The sequence below is a fragment of the Musca autumnalis genome, unplaced genomic scaffold (genome assembly GCF_047663935.1).
Source record: "Musca autumnalis isolate F117 unplaced genomic scaffold, ASM4766393v1 scaffold_4, whole genome shotgun sequence".
Taxonomy (NCBI): Eukaryota; Metazoa; Arthropoda; class Insecta; order Diptera; family Muscidae; genus Musca; species Musca autumnalis.
Genome location: NW_027411977.1, coordinates 117,485,633 through 117,502,836, shown reverse-complemented (window position 1 = coordinate 117,502,836; position 17,204 = coordinate 117,485,633). Strand labels below are relative to the sequence as shown.

General features: G+C 33.0%; 3 protein-coding genes across 5 annotated transcripts in view; 1 reads left to right on the top strand and 2 right to left on the bottom strand.

Moving 5' to 3' along the window:
• Positions 1-17,204, bottom strand: part of LOC141403352 (uncharacterized) — an 80,288-nt gene that overhangs the window by 35,979 nt on the left and 27,105 nt on the right. The gene's annotated exons all lie outside the window — the stretch shown is intronic.
• wls (Wnt ligand secretion mediator) lies at positions 393-16,298 on the bottom strand. 2 transcript variants are annotated; one of them, XM_073985635.1, is made up of 3 exons: positions 14,679-16,170; positions 14,173-14,587; positions 393-652 (listed from the first exon to the last, which is right to left on the bottom strand). In XM_073985635.1, exons 1-2 carry the CDS (start codon positions 15,985-15,987, stop codon positions 14,211-14,213), a joined length of 1,686 nt encoding a protein of 561 aa, XP_073841736.1. In that variant the 5' UTR covers positions 15,988-16,170; the 3' UTR covers positions 393-652; positions 14,173-14,210. The 2 variants fall into 2 exon arrangements, with proteins under 2 accessions (XP_073841736.1, XP_073841735.1); XM_073985634.1 differs by lacking the exon at positions 393-652 and having other exon boundaries at positions 12,748-14,587; positions 14,679-16,298.
• On the top strand, positions 4,937-6,019 carry LOC141403357 (uncharacterized). Its single transcript, XM_073985656.1, has 2 exons — positions 4,937-5,319; positions 5,394-6,019. Exons 1-2 carry the CDS (start codon positions 4,945-4,947, stop codon positions 5,610-5,612), a joined length of 594 nt encoding a protein of 197 aa, XP_073841757.1. The 5' UTR covers positions 4,937-4,944; the 3' UTR covers positions 5,613-6,019.

Here is a 17,204-nt window from a genome sequence, read left to right as displayed (position 1 = left end):
ACTAGGGTTTCTTGTCGTTTCTGTATGTACTTTCAAAAAATGCACAGTTCGAATTGTTTCCACAAGATCACCTTAAAAATGTTGCACAGTGTAATTATGGCATACCTAACGTTTTCCAAAATTTGCCCATAATTTGCCGAATTTATTTTATTTTTGGGATCTAAAGCGTCAGCTTTGGCTTCTTCTCATTCTGTCGATGACGCTCTGAACGATACCCTGTGATTGTCGTTCCATAATCGGCGCTTATTTACCCTTAAATTGGTTTTTACCCCACTTCATTGAGTCCTTTACGAGGGAATTGCCTGGGAAATAGTTTCGTAAGAGCCATTTCCACCTTATAAAGCGATAGGATTTTTGTTTGCAGGTAGTAGGCAGTAAATGAAACAATAATATAACGTCTATACAAAAATTGGAAGAATTCCACACCGAATATAACATTTATTAACATAAAGTATAGTACACATTGACAAGCCCCAGCAAAATTTATTTGAAGTTGTTCCTTGTGAAGTAGTGATTGAATAGCTTTTTTTGAAGCAGTCCACACAGAGTCATGAAAAATGCAGTCCGTTCTTCACATTTTGACAATGTCCGATTTGAATCCATTTCATAAATTTTTCACATTTTAGAAATTTCAAAATTTTGCAAAAAAAACCTAAAAAGACAAAGAACATAATTTGTTTCTTGTTAATTATAATAACAGCAATATGTTTGCATCCATAAAAAGTAATTTGTATACAAAAAATAATAAAAGTGATTTCGAACTACATCTTTGTTTGTAGCCAAAGAAGTAGTTGAATCATATGTTGTTGTGATTTAATCACTACAAAGAACTAATGCAAAATGTGTGCTTAAGAAGTAAATTAGACAGTATCCTCACTGCACCATGCCCTTGTAAAAATCATGACTTCTTTCACGTAAAAAGATGTAGTCGGGAATCACTTGCACTCATGATTTAACTACTTCTTTGGCTACAAACATTTTGCTGGGGCATAACTGACAGTCATTGAAGTCTATTTCGTGAATATCAAAGCCTAACTGAAAAATTTCTTTTGTAATCTCTAAATAATACCATATATATTGTATTTCAAAAGTTTTTAGCTAAATAAAAGTTGTTATTTGCCGGAAAATTGTCCTAAAAGTACGCTGACTGTCAGTTTTGAATGATAATGTGTACTCCCCTTTATGTTTTAAATGCTCGAATTCCACAATAATTTTGTGTCTGTACATCAGACATTAGTTTATATAAACATTTTATTTTCATCCATAAAAATGATTGATTTGACTGGTTTTGATATTAATATGAGCTTCGTTGATTAAAAAGTCTTACATAATTATTTATTTATTTATTTATTTATTTATCAACTTTACAATAATTCTAAGCCATCGGGCCAATTTAAATGAATTACATTATATTACATATGTGTATGTTATCACTACTCAGAGTGCATATAAAACTAGGTATATGATATAATCCTATAATTACAAATACTCCAAGCCATAAGGCTAAAAAAAAAATACAAATATTTATATTCCCACTACTCAAACGTAAGAAAATATTAAAAAAAATGTAAAAAAAATAAACTATAGATAATAATAAGGTTATAACCCTTCATATTTGAACTGACAGTTAAAAATAAGTGAGATCACTAAAATAATAAAAAAAAAAACAATTTGGCGTTCATCAAACGATGGAAAGAGAAAGTATCTGAGCGTCAGAGTAGGTGTTGCAGAAGATGTCTTGAGAAAGAAGCTGGTGATATATTAAATACTTTTAAATTGTTGGGCAAAATATTATATAGCCGCGCTACTCTTACTTCGAATGAACTATCCATTAAAAAAATAGCACTAGAAATATTCAATTGGCTCCTTCTTGTAAAAGTGGAGAAGTTGAACAAAGACATTAAAAAAGTAGGACATTGGTTACGAACCAACTTATAGAAAAACACCAGTAATCGAAGTTTTATAAAATTTGGAAAAGAGGTCCCTAGTAATTTAATGGTATATGGCGTAATGTGATCACGCCTATTAACGCCGTAAACATAGCGAACTACTCTATTAATTGCGAGCGTAATCAAGTCAATAATTCCCTGACCTGCACCAGTGTAAACCTCCAAGCAGTACAAAACAGTAGGCAGAACTAGACTATGAGCCAGACGATATCTAACACTCATGGGCAAATATAGATCTGTGGCATAAAGACATCTTAAAGAAAAATTTATTCTTGAGACTACCATATCAACATGACGGTTAAAGCTAAGTTTATCATCCAACAAGATGCCTAGAATGCTCACTTCATGTACAAACTCAATAATTGTGTTGCAATATTTCAATGTCAGATCATGAACCGGAACAGTGGAGAAACACAGGGCTTTAGTCTTTGACGGATTGATGTTCAAATTGTTATCTGACATCCAAGAGTACAAAACTGACATAACCAGATCAATTTTTGATTGAAGAACTGGTAAAAATCTGACCTCACCAACAAAAAGCAAGTTAATATCGTCCGCATATGCAAACGGCATGCATCAACTCTGCAGCTTGGGAAATAGGTCATTAATGAACAGTATAAACAAAAGTGGACCCAACACCGATCCTTGGGGTACTCCACTTTTAACCGGAAGAATGCCACTATACCTCCCACCAGCACATACAACCTGCTTTCTGTTCGTTAGATAAGACATAAGGAGCTTACAAGCATTATTAGAAAATCCATACAAAACACTCAGCTTGGTTAGCAATAATGCATGATCGACACGATCAAAAGCTTTTTCTAGGTCAAGAGCAACTAGGACAGATATTTTAGAACCACCAAAATTAGACCTTACACGGTCAGTTAAACCAAGTAGGAGAGAAGCCGAACTTCTATTCCTACGAAAGCCACATTGTGCATCATGAAGGGAAGAATTACTATCTAAAAATGCAGATATCTGAAATTTGAGGCAGTATTCCACAATTTTAGAACAAACTGGCAGTATGGAAATAGGCCGAAAACTATTAATATCATGGATAGCTCCCTTCTTTACAACAGGAACAATCTTAGATACTTTCCAAGCTGTGGGGAAAGTTGAAGTCATTAGTATGATATTGACAAAATAAAGCAAGTGCCTAGAGATCGCTGTATAAATACGTTTCCAAAACTTCAATGATAAACCATCAAGGCCAGCTGCATTAGATTTAATAGACATAAAAGCTTTATCCAATTCTAAAGAGTCAATGCAACGAAATGAAAAGTTGCCATAATCAGGATTAGGGTTATATTGAAAAGTCGAATTTATATTAATTATAATAATTATGCCTACCACACCCACAAAGACATTGTGCAATGCAGGCTTTCAAAATATTAAACCCAAGGTACATTTATAGAAGGTAGAAGTGACAATCAGCTGTATTCTTACTTTTTTTGTAAATTTAGTTTTCAAAATGTAATAGGGTCTACTCATGAAATTTGAAACATCGAAATTTGCCTCCATAAAATACTGTTTTTCTTCCTAAACTTGTAGTAAAAATGACCTACGACAATTCTGAATGCTTTATATTTACATTGTCATTCAAATTTGTTCTATTTTGGAGGATTTTCAAAATGTATTTATGTTTTTCCTGAGGAAATTTTTGGAACGACCCTATTATTCAATATTTTCTTTGACAATTAATTTTCAATACCAACAATGTTGTTTTTGTAAATTTGTTAGTTGTTGTAATTCATGCACATACCTTCTATAAATTTACCTTGATTAAACCATGGTTTAATAAGAAAGGTTAGCCAAAGCTTTATGTAAATTTAATTTTTTTCATTCGAGTATGCCTAAAACTTCAAAACAATTGGTCTGTTCCAGAACTGCAAGAATCTACTAATTTTTACTATATTTTTCGATAACATAAAGGAAAAAATGCTATCGTAGTAAAATATAGTAGCTTCTTGCAGGTTCTGGAACAGAGCAAATATAAACAAACTGTGTATGTGTGTGTGGTGTTTGAATAATATGCCAAAGAATTTTAAAAACAATCGAATTCAATGATTTTTAAAATTGTTTTTAGATCATTTGTATGGAAGAAATTGGTGAGATTTGCATGGAAACAATCAGTTTATCATATTCACAACTCGATTATGTGGAGAAAACTTAACGCCTCATTCATTTTTCGCGTTTTTTATAAAATGCTCAAAAAATGCATTGTAAACAAACCCACTTGTTGCTTTTATTTTGAAGTTTTAGGAATTCAAGAAAAACAAGGGTTCTATACATGGTATAAGTAAAGAGGTAGATTTAAATGAAGAAAATCTATAGAACCCTTGTTTTTCTTGAATTCCTAAAACTTCAAAATAAAAGCAACAAGTGGGTTTGTTTACAATGCATTTTTTGAGCATTTTATAAAAAACGCGAAAAATGAATGAAGAGTTAAGTTTTCTCCACATAATCGAGTTGTGAATATGATGAACTGATGTTTCAATGCAAATCTCACCAATTTCTTCCACACAAATGGTCAAAAAACAATTTTAAAAATCATTGAATTCGATTGTTTTAAAATTGTTTGGCATATTATTCAAACACCACACACACATACACAGTTTGTTTATATTGTTTTAAAGTTTTAGGCATACTCGAATGAAAAAATTTAAATTGGCATAAAGCTTTGGGTAACCTTTCTTATTAAACCATGATTTTAAGTTTTCTCGCAAAAAAAATTTCGGCGCTAAGTGGGTTAATTAGGTAAAGACCTAAAGCCTTTACCTAATTAACTGCGTGTTGCGTGTGCGTTCAAAAATACAAAAACAAAATACATGTATTTCAAATTGAAAACAAAAACAAATATATGTATTTTGTTTTTGTATTTTTGAACGCACACGCAACACGCAGTTAATTAGGTAAAGGCTTTAAATACACATTGCTTTGTCATAAAAACGTCAACTATTTTATTTTTGTTTCAAATGCTAGTTTGTAATTATTAATGCCATTTCATAAAAAAAATTTTCACAAATTAAAAATTGTTTGCTTAATTTTTATCAAAATTCTTATTTCTTATCCTAAAATGGATGAAACTTTCGATGACATTGAATATCTTGATAAAGAGTTCAATAAGAGTCTGGAGAAAATGAAACAAATTATGCTAAACTATAATTCCCGGGAAAAATACATTTGTACTCGCTGGTTAGCTAAGCTCAAGAAATCAAACTCTTCCGCTGAAGAGAAAAAGTTAAGAAATCGTTTCATAACTTATTTTCTTAATAATGAAGAAAATGAAATAAATGTTTTTACGCTGGAATCGTTTAAAATACTGCCCCAAGATTTTAATGAACCTTTAATGAAATTGCAAAAATTATTGGTAAGCAAAAAGACAAAATTTGATGTATTAGTTTCAATGTTTAAGAAAATAATGTAATGGCATGTCTCCTTTAGCCCAAAGTTGTTGCATCTGATGAAATTGGCGCCACAAAAGAACAAGACGATTATAATGTTATGGAACTGTTAAATAGCTTACCTGATAAAGGTAAATTTCTTAACGAACAGCCAGTACCTCTAAAAGGATCATTTTACATAACAATTTTTAAGCCAATTGAAAGGATTACTTGTCCAAGACCATATAATATATCTCAAGATATACAGGGATGTGACTAAAAATGTAATTAGGAGTATATTTGAGTAAAATAATGCAAATTGAAACAATCGAAATTATTATAATAGCAATAAAATTATTAATAACAAGTTTGAGCTATTCAATAGGTAGCATAGGCTGACTTTATAAATGCAACATGATGAGTCACGTGACATCGTCTTCACTTCATAAATGCAGTATCTTTTTATAGACGTCGTCGCGACTTCATAAATGCGACAAGACGCGTCACATTGCGCAGTAATTGCCAAATTTGTGTATTATTACCATTTGTGTTGCGCTGGCAATTGCCATTTATTTAGTACTGTTCTCATATTTGCGAAAAAAAGAAAAACACATTAACATAATTAGAAATGGCGGATTTGTGGTATGTAAAATATAATTAATATAATAAATTTATTTTCAAAACTGATTTCTTTGTCAATTCCTTAGTAGAGATTATTTCCGTTAATTTACCATCTGTTGATTTAACATCTGTTTTTACTGCCGACGCTTCAGGGATTTTGGAAGCTAGTATAAAAGCACACATGATCACGACGTTGTTAACAATGTTTCTAACAACTACATATTTTCAAAGAAATGTGCAAAAACTTTTGTTCAATACCCTATGTTTTTTCCTCCATCACGGCAATGCCGTTAAAGACTAGTCTAACCCCCTGTTTTTGTAACTCAAATTTTCCGATTCATTCGGGTTTGTCACACACAAAACACATTTTGGTTTTTGTATCCAATGCTGTTTGTATGTGTGTGAAAACCAAAAGCCTTTGATTTCCGTAAAATATTTGGTTTTCATAAAAAAATACAAAAGAAAACGTCTGAAAAAGACGATAGCAAGAGACCCATCGCACAGTGTCCGATATTCAAAAAACCTGGCCAAAAATCGAAAAAAAATTTATCAATTTACACTAAAAAGGGTCAGATATTGTTTATAGGATCCCAGTGCGTGTAGTTATGAAAAAATAAATACATTTCTTGTTTAATAAGTGGGTATAAAAGCAGGTCAAAGTGACCCTATTTGGAATATTTTTTTTTTTTTCAATATTTAAGTTGTTTATAAATCTATGATAATATGCAAAATAAACAACGGTTATTAAATATTTTCTTTTTGTAATTGTAATGAAAGGTAAGTGAAACGTATTTAAGATGTTCATTGTCGCCAAAGAATTGTGCGTTCTTTAATAATTGATGTCCGTACTTGTTAATTTTTTTCAAGACAAATTTTCACAATAAATTATGAAAATAGTTGTAAGATCGAGTTGGGCCGTGTAATTTACCATTTCATAAGAAAGGAAGGGTTTTTTACCAATTTCCATCGAAACATCCTGCACATATTTGCACTTTTTGTTTTTATGTGATATTTTGTCTTGCAGGCATGTACAGATTTTCTTTCATTCAGAATGTCAGAATATAGTATAGAGTCACTTTCTGGCGTTTGGGTATAATTTGGAGTTTTGGTATATTCTAAGACCTATAGTAAAATTTTATGGCGAACAAATTTCTAGAATATTTTGGTCTGATCCGATCACATTTTATAGGAGATTTTAAAGATTTGTGGAAAAAGGGACCAAAAGCACCCCTTTTATGACTCGCACGAGGGTTAATTTTTTTAAGAAAAATATTCCTCGCATTCTTGTCAGTATAGTTACCAAAGACATTATCCACCTAAAGTGCAAGGAATCCAAGTGATCTTAACTCAAATATTTCCAAAACTGTAGAAATGTTGGAAGCTTGCAACCCTATTTTAGTTTCTTGGTTTTTTGGCAAAATTGATACCGACATTTTCTTGGTATGTAATGCAAATAGAGATTTCTTTTCTTTGGTAACTTATAGTGAAATTTAGCAGAGAACATTTTTGTCTTTGACGACATTCTTCTAAAATGATGCTTTGTATGACAATTTTGCCAAAACTCACATGAAGTACGCCCTTAACCCTAAAATGTGTTTATAATTTTGCATATTTCTGGAGTTTAGGTAAGGTATAGAGTTTTGGTGTATTCTAGGAGTCATAGTAAAAATTGATGGCGAACATAATTGTAGAATATTTTGATCCGATAAGATCACTTTTTATAGGAGGAGGGACCAAAAAGACCCCTTAAATGGCCGCCTGAGGGTTAAATAATATCAAAAATGTAATCAGCGGCCGGAAAAACATAAGAACCAAAGGTTAGGTCAAAATCTATTCATTTTTAGAGTTTTGGCCAGGTTTTTCGGAAAATCGGACACTGTGCATCGGTTTGAGCTGAAATTTTGTTGTTTGTTACAGAATTTCGCTGAAAACGCATGCATATGATGGGAAATTGATGTAGAGAAATTTTTAGATACTCATACATGTAAAAATACGCCATACGGATCAAATATCATCAACTTTCTAAAATGTATTTTGACTTTTTTGAAAATTGTTTTCAATATTTGTCTGTATATTGAATATTTTTTGGGATTGCCACAAGGAAAATATTTTTCAATGAAAACAATTCATAACATGTTAAAAATTAACATAATGGAAACACTGATATACAAAGCTTTTCGTTATCAAACGAGTGCTTTTCAATTTTTTATAAAAACCAAATTTTAAACGGATTCGTTTGAACGAGACATTTGAAAAATACAGTTTGACAAGTAATTGTTTTCAAACTGAGAAAACGAACACTTTTCATGCATTAATTACTAAAAATTACAAATAGTTGTGATAAAAATGTCGGGTTTTTTTCGAAAATTATTTGGTCGACTTATTTAAGACCAAAATGAATGGATAAATAAAAAATTAACCCACTTTGTTCAACAATAATAACCAAAAGAATAATTAACATGTAATTCAAGGTGCCAAGAAAATGTTTTCAAAATGTAATTAAGGTTCCAAAATACCCATTTTTTCGGTAAATGCTTAAAAATCATGACATTTTAAGAATTTCATTCTTAATAAGGATTAGTTGCTAACAAGTATCAGCAATATTAGGCATGGGATATCCCCACTAAGAGGGGTTACCATATGGAGCAAGGGGGTATCAGATCATATTGCATGTAAACAATGTCCTATAGGTCTTGAGCCGAGAATATCTAAAAACTAAGACGTTTTATGAGTATTTTGGTTTACCAAGATGGTATGACATCAATTACAATGAATATTACCTACAGCAGAACTCGATCAGGAGGGTTGCCAGATCGACTTAAAATGTACCATGTCCCAGCAAAATTTTATGGAAGTGGTTCCATGAGATGCCATGATTTCACTGGATCTTTTGCATTGGTTCAAATGAAGTCGTGAAAGATCCGATCTTTTCATTAGCATTTAAACCCATGCGAAGGAAGTCGTGAAAGATCCGATTTATTCATCAGCATTTGAATCATTTATACAGATCACTACAAAAAAAAAAACAAGTCGATTTGTACATCCCTACATGTAGCGACATCAAAACAAAAAAAATTACAAATTAAATGTAGGTTCACGAACTAGAAATTCTTAAAGGAGTGCTGTTGGAGTCCATTTCGAAATCTGAACTGGTGATGAGAAGATAATAGAAAAGCTTTTGTAAGATGAAACAAAATCAGTGGCTGAGAGTGGACGAAGTAAACTCTGTTGCGGTGCAGCGGTGGTGTTTAGACTGCCACAGCTGGGACAGCCGGAAGTCAAGTTTCTCCCTTAAATTTACAACCTGTCGCTTGCCAAACACATCGTTCCCGAAGTCTGGAAAATAGGCCAGCTACTGAAGCCCGAAAAGGATGCCAGCAAAGGTGAATCTTACAGGCCGATTTTGTCGACCGTAGCAAGGACCCTTGTGGCTTTAGTTCTTCCACCATCAGAAATAACTTTCCAGTTGCCGATCAATAGCATAGGATCCATAAGCAGCAGGCCATCTCCACATTAGCCGAAGACTCACTCAGAGCAAGCTGTGCGATAGAACAGTGATAGTGACACTTCATTTAGCAAAGCCATTTGATATTGCCAAGCACCCTCGTTGTTTGATGTCATCGAGCAGACTACGCACCGTCCAAGTTTGAAACGTTGGATAATAAATTTTAAGTGTGGATGACAGTAGTACGTAAAAAGTAGGATCAAGAAGTCCAAGACCCGTAGAGTGAAGAAAACCTCTTCTGAATTCCAAACGCTGCAGACGGCATTGAGATCGTAACGTATGCGAATGATTGTACTATCTTGGCGTCAGGTGCCTTCCCTGACGAAATTTGTGAAAGACTGAGCTCCTTTTTGTCTGATCTTACCATTTTTTCCACGCGAGGAATATGCAAATACCAGCCAATAAATCTACGGCCTCTTTGTTCACTACCTGGGCGGCCGAGTTGGGAACAATAGAGCTGAATGTCATGGTCGATGATAGCAGAATTCAGGCCACAGGCCCAGGCAGCCAGGGGGTCTTCATAATCTAGAAAGAGAAGTCTAACGTTACAAGAGAGAACCTCTAGATCAACAAGCCTTTCAACCAGGTTTAAGTAGCATTCACATGAATGCAGTCGCAGATGCAGTAAACAGTTATCGTGTGAATGCGGTCCTTGGAGAACATCCACCATGTATCGCAACTGAGAAGCGCCAGCTGTCAGGACAAACCAGAGTAGTTTTGGGTCAATACGTTCGGGATGGTGCAGGCGTCAAAATTCCTATAGGGCAAGTACTGATGACACCGTCGAAAACATCTGCCCAGCATACAGCACAGGCCCCCACGACACACTGTTCCTTTTCAATTGCCCTACCAATCCTGCTAAGAAACTTAAGAATGCAGCTTTGTTACAAACCATATAAATAGCGAAATAGCCACATTCTTACGACTGATAGACCCAGAGTCAGATTAAGCAGAAAACTGAGAATACAAACATATTAACTACTGTTACAACAACGAGAACAAACTGCAATTATAGATGTAAACTTTATGATGATAAATAAATTATAGTTATTTCATTAATACCTTTGAATTAATAAAATAAAAAAATTAAAATCATTTTTCAATACAGCATTTTCCATTTACCGAACAAGACGTGAAAATTACATGCCAAAGCGTTGGTGAAAATGACATTTTAAAGATTAGTGAAAATGCTATTCTTGGGAATTGGTTAAGATGGCATGCCAAAGGATTGGTATAGATTACATGCCAAAGAATTGTTGAAGATGCCATTCCATCGAGTTAGTAAAGATGACATGCTTAGGATCTGAAAATGAATTGCATCTTTTGGGGGTCACGCTCTTGTAAAAAGAATGAATGAAGATGCTGAAAAAATGACATTCCATTTCACTTGCACCCATTCTTGAATAGCATCTTTGGCATCGAACATTTTGCTGGGTGTCTTAATAACAGTAAACTGGACCTCCTAGGCCCACAATTAGATCTTTAAAGTGGTTTATTTAACTGAAATGTAATTTTGGGGTAAGGATATTCACTAAAACAAACCAAAATGTAACCAAGAAGTACAAAAATCGGTTAGAAATGCATATGGAAGATATTGCTAAATTATACTGAGCTTGCTATAGACATCCAATTTTATCTATTAAGAGCCAGATTGAGAAATTCCTGTAAGTTTTTTGGCTTTGATGGTAAACCATGGTAACACTGTAGCATTATTTCCCCGTCCCTTAGAAATTTTTGTCACAGTATTACTTCACAGTACACGAAATGTCTCCAGTAGGTCATAGTGAGCATTTGCGAAAATTGTAGAAATCTGTACCCCACAAATTTCTAAGGAATATTAGTCTCCAAATGTGCTATTTTCGACTGTTTCATGAAATATTCTTATCTCTTAATACATTTTGAGTTAAATGACCCACTTGTAGGCTGTATTTGTGGGCCTAGTTGGTCCCTTTTACTGTTTATAAGACCTGGTACTTTTTTAGTCGATTTGGCAACCCTTCTGATCGAGCTATTCTGTAGGGAATATTTATTGTAATTGATGGAAGTCCATCCTGGTGAACTAAAAATACTCATAAAATGTCTTAGTTTTCAGATATTTCCGGTTTGAGTCCTATAGGACATCGTTTACATGTAATACGATCTGGTACCCCCTTGGTCCATATGGTAACCCTCTTAAATTTCATAAAATGTCATGATTTTTAAGTATTTACCGAAAACATGGGGTATTTTGGAACCTCAATTACATTTTGAAAATATTTTCCTGGCACCTTGCATTACATGTTAATTATTCTTTTGGTTATTATTGTTGAACTAAGCGGGTTAATTTTTTATTTATCCATTCATTTTGGTCTTAAATAAGTCGGCCAACTAATTTTTGCCAAAAACACTAACTACGATCATGCCAAAATTACGTCAGGAACATACATAATTCTTTCTGATGGAATAAATTACAAAACTACTGAAAACGATAGGGAACCAATTATTCCACCATTCTGTTTACTAAAATGGAATAAAAAGTCAAGAATTTGAAAATTATTAATAGATTATTTTGGTGCATCATTTAAAAATGCCCATTTTTTGTTTTCTGGTGAAATTTTGGTATAGTGGTACGTAAATTAAATATTTTTCTATGCCATCTTAAATACAACTTTTCAGCCTACAAAATTATATTTTGAATTGTTAACAAATCGCAATTCTTTTCGGACATAGTACAGCTACACATCAACATCTATTAAACAAAAATGTTCAAATTGTAATGATATCTGCCCGCCTCGCCTATCTCAAGAACAATGGACTGAATATCCTTTAATACCCCACATAATTACTTAAAGCAAATCAAAATAACTTTATAACATAATTTTAAGTTTTAAATTTTGTTACAAGTTTTAACTGATGGCCATAGTATATTCACTGCAGTGTTAATAGTAAAATAGAAAAAATAAAAAAGTAAAGCAATGTGTGCATTTATAAATGCAGTTAAATGACATGTCTCTTTTTTGACAATGTCAGTGTTGCCGCAGATGTTTACTTTGTCTTCATATGAGATTGTCAATATTTGCAATGCAAATATTGCATTATGCAGGCAGTCATACTTTACTTCTGAACATGTACTTAGTCATAGTACGTTTAGATTTACTATTCAGCACCGACCCTAAGGATGAACAAAAAAATCTACAACTGAAGTAGCCACATAAATACATAAATGGCTACATATCTCAAACCAACAGTAACGGCAGCAAGGTGGCGTCTTATTAGAGAAAAAGAAAGCTATTAATAAAAACACATAAAATATGTAAAGTATGACTATTTATTAGAAAAATGACATATTAAAAAAATTCTAATTCTTTCAGAAAAATCTGTATTTCGAAATTAAAGATTCTTAGCTTAAAGTAATATAGAATTACATTCATTAATAATACTGAAAAATATATAATATTCAAATAAATAGACCGTGGATGCAATTGGAAGCATTATTTAAAAAATGTTTATGAATTGATTTGTTTTAAACGTAAAACGTACAATTTAATTGGTCCATAGACTAATAAATGTATAGACACAGAAATTGTAATGTGCTTGTTTTTTATAGGTGTCGACCTTACGGAAAGTGCTAGAGTGTTTTCACTCAATTGCGCAATTTTTTTGGGGTAAATTGCAATACTTTGTTGAATATTTTTATATGAGGATGTAGAGATGCGGTCAAGATTACCCACATATTGTCCTTTACCAGAATAAATAGTTTAAAAATTTATAGTTATTGTCATTTTAAAGATTGAGTGCATATTAGACTAAATTCACACTCAGTGAGAGAATTTCTTTGCCTATACTTTTTATTAGTCTATGATTTGGTCATTATTAGGGATGTCAAGTTTATGTATAAAAACTAATGATTGGACGCTATTCGAACGAGTTCTCCAAACTTATATTTTATGCAAATATTTAAATGCACAAATTTAAATTAAAAACTCAACGACATATTTTGTTATTGTTCAAACAGATTTCTAGTCTTCAGATTATATTAAAATTCAAAGTTGTAATTCAATTAAAAAGTAGATTATTTATCTTACGTGAACATTTTGGGGGTTTTCATGAATGACAATTATTCCCCGTGAATTTCACTTTCTCCCTTAAGTTGCAACGGCGGAAAGACAAAACTCACGGGGAAATTTCATTCATGCTAAACCCCTTTATTTCCAATCTTAAATTTGTAAAGTATCTCCCCGCTTGTTTGTAATTTTGTTCAATAATTTTTAATTTTTATTAGAAAAATGTGTATAGTTTTTCAATAACCGTACAATTTATTAAAATTTATGGGCCATTATTATATGGTTTCTTTTGATATTAGGCAGAATTTAAAACGAAAGATAAATAAATATGGAGACTTTTAGATATTAATTTCACTTTAAAAGTTAATGCTAAGAAAAGTTAAGATGACCAGGAGGCTATAAATCAGTTCGAAAAATTCAAAGAATAACAAAAGCAGACTTAAAATAATGCGGTATGTTTAATATAGCATAAGTTTTGACTCTAAAAAATCGATAAAATCCTACATAAAATGGTAAAGGATTGAGTACTTAATACGTCTCTGAATTGCGGATGAAATGGCGGTCACTACAAACTACAACATCTACATATTATCTTGATTACTTAATAAACCATATCTTGTAATTGGTTTGTATCGTAAATAACTATTGATTTTTTATGTTAAAGTACATACCTCTTTAAAAATATCGATTAATATTATTTATATGTTGCTTAATCAAAAGCTACTTTACGTGTAAACGATGTGAGTGATGAGATTTCGCTTGGATTTGTATCGGAGGGCAAATTGTTAAATTCAATTTCTTCATTAGCAGCTGCTGCAACAATGTTTTCATTGGATTGTGAAGTTTCGTTTGAATTTGCACATGGCCATTGTTTGTGGCTTGGTGCATATAAAATTAACAAAGCAAAAATGTATATGTTCCACATGCCATAAACGCCTGTCAAAAACGCGGATGTTAATTGAATTTCGATATCTTCATCCCATTTCCAGTGACCCTCTGCTACTTGGCCCATAATGAAACCAATAACTGTTAAAGCAGCACACAGTAAGGTGGCCAGCATAAGGAATTTAAAACGATAAATAAGTCCTGGAAATATAAAGAGAAAAGTTCATTTATTGCAGCAAGGAAAGTGTTAAATTGTTACAAAGTATACCCAAAAAACTATTTCTGATCTTACCTTCATAATGTAAACGGCGAGCTTGTGACATTGATGGCAATGATGTTCGTTTAGCTCCAATATTACGAAAAACTTTTCCAACCATGTAACACAAAAATATAAAATAAATCCCAGCCGATATGCCAGCCAATATGATAAAACTGAGAGCAACTTTTGAACCAATCGGTGTAGTCCAAATCGAATAGAATGGATTTCGCAATTGTACTCCTCGTTCACATATATCGAAAATGAACAGGAATAGACAACAGCTAACAACCGCCGACAAATGTTTCCAATAACGCGAGCGTATAGAATTCTTTTGTTGTGATTCTTGAATCAACATATGCTCTCCGGCAAAAACTAACCAAAACGACAACAACATTGCATAAAATATACCTTGGCGAATATCACTAACCAACAACATGTAAGGCATTTCAAAGCCAAGTGTTAAATATTCCAAAGGCAGATTTAGAAATGTCAAAGCACCACCCAAATATATCAGCATGTATTCCAGTAAGGCTGGTGATCTTTGTAAAATATGTACACGACGCCAGAACCAAATCATAATGCCGACAATAAATGGAAATAGCACAGTTTTTAGGGAGAGCCAGACTTGAGTAAAGCCCCCGTTTTGATAAATAGCCGTCAATGTAAGATCATGCAGGTGGCCAATATTTAAATTCATACGCATATCAGTATCAATTGGGAAACGCAAATTCAAGAGGTAGTAATCGTAATGAAGTGCACCCAACTCAAACAGTGGAATCATTTCACATGAGTACAATGTTTCCTGCTGACTCGTATGCACAAGATGGCAGTCCAGATATCGTTCCTCTATCGAACGGGCATATAATTTCCAATCGTTAGGAGCATCTTCCTTATTGCGATACGCCAAGCGGGCGTCAATTGTCATCTTGAGCTCTTTAGGAGGTTCAACCAATCCAACTTCGGAACCATATGCTAAATCCACTTGTAGTACACCTATAAGGTTTTGTTGCCAACGCGAATAATCCAGCTGTTTGCCATCCCTTGGTAAGGGCATTTGGAATAAATACACTATTTCGTTGGCCATTTTGGTATAATGCTGTTCGATTTCTTCTTGTGATATGGATGCACATTGTCCAGCTCCGCGCGAATATAACCAAAAAGTTGTGTCATTTTGTCGCTGTGGTTTATCTTTACAGACCATTCCTAGGATATTTTGATGGCCTGCCGGTACCGGAGCAAAAAGACCACCCAGCAAGAAACATATCACTTGACAGAGAAGTAGCAGACCGACCAATATGGAAAGTTTACGTCCACTTAAATTTTCTAATATAGTACCAGACATATTACGTTGTACCTTTTGCAGGAAACGAATAACTAAAAGTCTCGCCGATTTTTTTGTTTTAAGTACAATCTTTTTTATTCCGCTTTCTCAAATCAAATTCTCAAGTATTTATTTATGTATAAACAATTCGGCGGTTTTGGTATTGTAAACAAAGAACATAGTCTGCTAGTAATTTTTTTACACAGAAAGAGATAGCAACACAATGCACGTAAGTAGAGAAAAGTATCTGCAACGTTGCCTTAACATTAATGTATACGCAATAGCAGTGTTTTATTTAACAAACCATTTTTACGTGTTTTTTCTTATGCCTTGTTCATACTAAGGCTAATGCTTGGTTTACATTTACGAAATCCACTCGATTTCAACTGTCAAATCCATAGGTTAAACGTCAAATGAAATCCAGATGAGATTTCATTTGACGTTTGAGCTATGGAATTGACAGTTGAAATCGAGTGGATTTCGTAAATGTAAACTTAGCATAATTCGTTCTCTATTCGTTGTTCGAACCCAAATTACGATATAATTACTACATTTCCCATACAAAATTTTGAGAACGAACAACGATTTTTGTACTTTATTCAATTTAAATTACTCTCCGAACGACGATAAAATATGTCCCATCTCTAACAAATGAGAGAATTTATCGAAATAAATTAATTATGACAGGAAAATACAAAATTTAAAAATTTATTAAAACCCAAACATTTTTAGAAAAACTGCAAAACATGAATGAAGTGTAAACGATTTAATGATTAGTATACATTCAAATCATAGAACATTTTGTCTTATCTTTCATTTCAATTGCATTTCTTGTCCATCGTTTCAAATTCGCGTATAAATTTAGAAACAAAAATCAAATGCTTGCAAGAAAGTCTATATACCAAAAAGTTATTTTGGCAGGTCTCTCTCTCTCTTTAAGTCCGTGTTTAGACACACGGGAAAGTAAATTCAGTTTTTAGGCAATAGGGGGTAGGAAAGAGTATTGAGGTGCCCTTTCCTCTCCGCTCTCTCCCAAAAACTCAATTTACTTTCCCGAGAAATTTGTGTGTCTAAACACAGACTAATGCTTAGTTTACATTCGTCGTCGTTTCGTGATTTCGAAGGCGTTTCGTGATTTCGCGCGGAATCAAGCTAAATTTATCATGATTTCGCATACAAAAATGAAATCATCTAATTTCGTGATTTCAGCGAAATCAACATCGAAATCACAGAACACA